The sequence below is a fragment of the Propithecus coquereli genome, unplaced genomic scaffold, assembly GCF_000956105.1.
Source record: "Propithecus coquereli isolate 6110/MARCELLA unplaced genomic scaffold, Pcoq_1.0 Scaffold55, whole genome shotgun sequence".
In the NCBI taxonomy this organism is placed as follows: Eukaryota; Metazoa; Chordata; class Mammalia; order Primates; family Indriidae; genus Propithecus; species Propithecus coquereli.
The window spans coordinates 2572908-2578107 of record NW_012151396.1 but is presented as its reverse complement, the minus strand read 5'-3'; the positions used below and the strand labels follow the sequence as shown (position 1 = coordinate 2578107).

Sequence of the window (5200 nt, the reverse complement as noted above, 5' to 3'; positions counted from 1 at the left end):
TAATATTTATTTGCATTTTAGTTTCACATAATTTTGATGAAAAAGCATAAAATTTAGAATAAGATAATATTATGATATATTTTATCTCACTTTGGAGTTGCTGAAAATAAAATAACTGTGTATTTCCTCCTGACCAGGTGATAGAATGTTTGATACAGCCGTGCCTCACACTCTTGAGGAAAGTTTTATGTGCCGATCCAATCATGCGTGTTTCCCTCTCACAACAATCTTCTCTCTTGACCCTGTTATTCAGAGGTGAGTAAAAGAAATTCTGCTAATAATGAGATCAGTCTTAAGCTTTAAGTGTTTCTTCTTTAACTGTAGGTAATATTTACTTTTTGTTCTACTAATAAAACATAAAAGTTTATTAGTGAACATGCTACTAAAATAACTCATCACAATGGAAAATGTTTAATACCTTTGTGGAAATTTCTGTATAATTCTGATACCAAATGGACCTTGGAGCTGAGAAAACCTGAAGCCTCTGGTTGTTCTTTGCACCTTGATGTCAATATCATTTGGTGCTCAGACAGTAAATTAGGATCTATAAAGAGATAAAGTTGCAGCTGCTGTCATTACTGTCTTCTTTCCAATATCTGTTCCCTCTTTCTTGTTTTGCTTTTGCCTTCATATCCTAGAACCTTTGGTGTGATAACTGATTATGTCATTAGACTGGCATTAAGAGTAAGACCCAACCTGTGAGGGGTGGAAACTAGACCATCCTGAATGACTCTGAGCATAAATTTATTACATGTATAAAGTGTGGGTTTTTTTTTTTTAACCCTTTTTAGTTTGATTCTGATTTAGTAATGTGTTTAGATGGACAAATTTCATGTAGTTTTATCCTCTTTTTCTTCTCAATAGCAACCTTGATAATATTTTATACTGTTTTCTTTCCTAAGGTTTTAGGCTACTGCTTTTAAATATTGTACAAGAAGCATCCTGGTCAAATATGCTTAACCTTGTCTATTATCAGGCATGTAGGAGATAAATGAGATTTATGTTCAAAATATATTATTAGAATATAGTCTAATTTAGCATTTTATTTTAGCATTTTTTTTCCTCCTAATGGCTTCTGCTTGCCAAGTGAATAGGATGCAGTTTAAGTAGCATTGGTACAGGTCCAAACCAGGTAAAGTTCTAAACATCTAAACAGACCCAGTGAGTTTAGGCTTTTAAAATTTTGAGTAGAGTATAAAATTTTTATAGGTTCTTATAGACTGATGTTCTGAAAAAGCAGCAGTTAAGGATTTTTAGTTTTCTTTAATTCTTTTAGTAATTGTCTTACTAACTACATTCAATTGAATTTAGTCTCTAGTTTACCTTTTTATTTATATTATTCAAGCATTGAACTTATTATGAATACTTACTGGATTCAAAGGCACTTTCCAAGGCAAAATAATCTCTATACCCTTTTGGTATTTAACGATTTTTCTATTTCATCACTGTGAAAAATACTTCAATGAGTCTGAAAATGAATTATAGTATCTCTCATAAATAGATTTAATTTCAGGGTAAAATTAATTTTTTACCAGCTGCTCAACCAGGAAAATCCATTCCTTAGCAAATATTTATTGAGCACATATTATGGGCAGGCCCTTGGGTTATAGTGATGAGCATGGTAAATGACCCTTATGGCACTTACAACAGAGTTGGAGACTTTGACATGTAAGTACATAATACAATATTATAATACCTGAAATAGTAGGATTCCTGGCACCAGAGGAAGTGCTGAATAGATTGCGTGGTGGGAAAGCATCAGAGATTGCTTCCAGAGAATGTAGCATCTAAGCTGGAATTTCAGAAATTAATAGGATTGACTACCATGTAAAGGGAGGCATGGAAATATGGTTTGGGTGTTTGGTGCCTCCAAATCTCATGTTTAAATTTGATCCCCAATGTTGGAGGTAGGGCCTGCTAGGAGGTGTTTGGGCCATGGCGGAGGATCCCTCATAAATAGCTTGGTGCCCTCCCCATGGTAATGAGTGAGTTCTCATTTTATTAGTTCATGCAAGAGCTGGTTGTTAAAAAGAGCCTGGCACCTCCCCTGACCTTGCTCTTCTTTTGCCGTGTGACATGTCTGCTTTCACTTCTCCTTCTGCCTTGATTGGAAGCTCCCTGAAGCCTTCCCTAGAAGCAGATGCTGGTGCCCTGCTTGTATAGGCTGTAGAATCGTGAGCCAGATAAACCTCTTTTTGTACATTACCCAGTCTCAGGTATTCCTTTATAGCAACACAGACTGGACATGGTTATGTGTGAGAGAGAATGGATATGTTCAAGATGGTGGTTGGTTAGGGATGGCGGGATTGTGGGGAGTCTGAGGTGAAGGGGAAATGGTGGGGTGAGGCAGGGAGGGCACTTAATGCAGGTCCGGATAGGTCTTATTAAACAGCAGTGAGGAGCCATTTAAGGCTGTTAAACAAGGCAAAGTATATGTTTTAGAAAGATTATTCTGTCTGCAGCATGGGGAATAGATCGAAGGGATACAATAATTAAATAGCCTGTCAGACATACTGCTTTAAATTATAAACTTCATGTTAATCACAGAATTCTATACTGTATTTCAGGATTATAAATTAACTTAGAAATCATTTATTACACCATAGAGATATTTAGTAACTTGGCCAAAGTCATAACCAGATAATGGTGGAGGTAGGAGAAGAGACCAGACTTTCTTACCTTTGTTTGTTTTCGTTTTAAATAATTACAAACTTATATATCCTTATTGTAAAAATTCAGATAATACAGAACCACAAAGTAAAATTCTGAAAGTTTTCTTTTTCTTCTCTTTGTCAATTTCCCCAAAGAAGTATTTTCTAGTTATTATTTGGAATGTGTTATTCCAAATGATCTTTTCTATTCACACATATATTTCTCATACTGTGTACTTCAGTATTGCGTTGCTTCCTTTTTTCAACTGAGAATATATCTTGAATATCTTTCCATATTATTACATATGAATCTATATTCTTAAAAATAAAAAAATCCAAGAAAAAGATTTTATATTGTTTCAGAATTTCAGTTTGCCATATTATTGGATATTTGTCTCAGATTTTTCATCACTACAGTAATCATGTTGTATGATCATCTTTTTGCATAGACTGTATATACTTTGGGAGGCCAAAGTGGGGAGATTGCTTGAGGCCAGGAGTTAAAGACCAGCCCGGGCAACATAGCGAGGCCCCATCTCTACAGTAAAAAGAAAAAATTAGCCAGTGGTGGTAGCCTGTGCCCGTAGTGCTAGCTGCTCGGGAGGCTGAGTCACAAGGATCGATTGAGCCCAGGAGCGCAAAGCTGCGGTGATGCATTCCAGCCTGGGTGACAGAGTGAGACCCTGTCTCCCCCCAAAAAAAGAAAAATTACTTTACCCACAACTTTGCCAATTGAATATATCTCAATTTAAAATTTTCTTAAAAAAAAATTTTTTTCTTTAATCTTACATGTGAAACTAATATCATTATCATTTTATTTTTTCTATTTTCTTAGTGCAGTTGATTATCTTTTCATATGTTTATTATATATTCAGATTTCCTAATCTATGAATTGCTTGTTTTCCTGTTGTATTTAATTTCTTTTCAGTGACTTATAGGGTTTCTTTTTATAACATAGATGTAACCCTCATTTTATGTCATTAATATTTTCTTTCAACCTTTCTATTCTTTTAAATGTATTTATTATTATATCTTTAAATATGCTTAAATATTTTATGGAAATATATAAAGCTTTTCTGTTATGGCAGCTGGGCTTTTCATCATGCTCTAAAAGTAGGGCCTTCTGCAACTGCAGATTGGAAACATGTAGTCTTGTATTTTCTCCTAATATGTTTATAGTATTCTTTAAAAGAACTAGATCCTTAATCTGTGATTTTGGTGTATAGTGTAAGGCAGAGATCTAAACCTATTCTTTCCCCATATTGTAGGCAAGTGTATTGCAACAATTTCTTAGGTATTTGGAAATATTGTAGCTCATTCTCTCTCCACTGATATGAAATGTCTACTTTATCGTAAATTTTTACACCTTTCTCCACTTTTTTACCTTTTAGTTTATTGCTATTTTTAATTGTGCCAGTTACATAAGGATACAGTTAGGAAGAAATATCTTCTGTCAGAACTAATTTCTTTTTGCTGCTTCCTTGAATTTGCTTACTCTGTATTACATTATTATTCCCATGGGATTGGTGCTACCACCATACCCGTTTGTTTAGAATTTCATAGGTTTGAAGCACTGAGAAACTGTAGCATTGGGAACATTATGGAAGTGAAAACTGAGGCTTATTAATGTTAAAGAATTTGACCATGCCACCAAGCTAAATAGTAAGCGGTAGAGCAGGCATTATCTGTTAGTTCAGAGCACTATCCTTTTCCATCATCTTGTCATAATAAACAAGAAACAGAAACCAGAATAACAACACAGCACAAACACAATGTTTTAAAGTCAAATCCAAGTTCTATGATTACATGTTTGTAGTAAAGGGCAAAAATTATAAACGAAGGAGATCTTTTGGGGAGGAAACTCTAGCTGGAATTAGCCAATGACTTGGCAAAACCTCCCTAAAAACTGTATCCGTTTTTTTCTCTTATTACCTAAAATTAGAGTGTCTATTGAGTGTATCTGCCAGTGTGGCTCCTGGGTCAGCAGTGTCTGCATCTTCCGGGAACTTATTAGAAATGCAAATTCACAGGCTGCCCCCTACATCTACCAACCAGAAACTGTTTCAACAAGTGCTTCAGGTGATTCTTACACATTAGAAAGTTTGAGAGCCTGTATTTTAGTGATATTTGCTTATCCGGGTTAATGCTGCATTTCTCTTCCCTTCAAGTTAAGACGTTTTAAATTTGAAGTTCATTCTTTCTATAAGTAAAAATATTTCATAAAGTTATGCTTCTTTTTATTCTTCAGTTTCCTTGATATTTCATGAAGATTGTACTGTTGTGACTGAAATCGGAGCATTATTTTGTCTTCTATTATTTGATGAAGTATCAAGAATGGATATGTGGTGAGATATAAGAGTTTATACTTCTTTTCTCTTAATAATTATTTAAGGTTTCTGATGCAATCTTATAGCAATGCATGGAAATTTCTTCTTGTGAAGCTTATGCTTTCCATATATGCTAGACACATATGGTATGATTTTTGGTTTGAATAAGGAGTATTTAAAAAGTCCATTGGCTCAAGAAATCACCCTGAAATTTTATTTTTA

The 5200-nt window shown here is 34.3% G+C and overlaps 1 protein-coding gene across 1 annotated transcript in view; it reads left to right on the top strand.

Annotated features, from left to right (window-relative positions):
• RTTN (rotatin) overlaps positions 1-5200 on the top strand; it is a 243188-nt gene that overhangs the window by 88429 nt on the left and 149559 nt on the right. Inside the window, 2 exon segments of the mRNA XM_012657577.1 lie at positions 64-255; positions 4900-5009. Coding sequence (XP_012513031.1) covers positions 64-255; positions 4900-5009 — 302 coding nt within the window.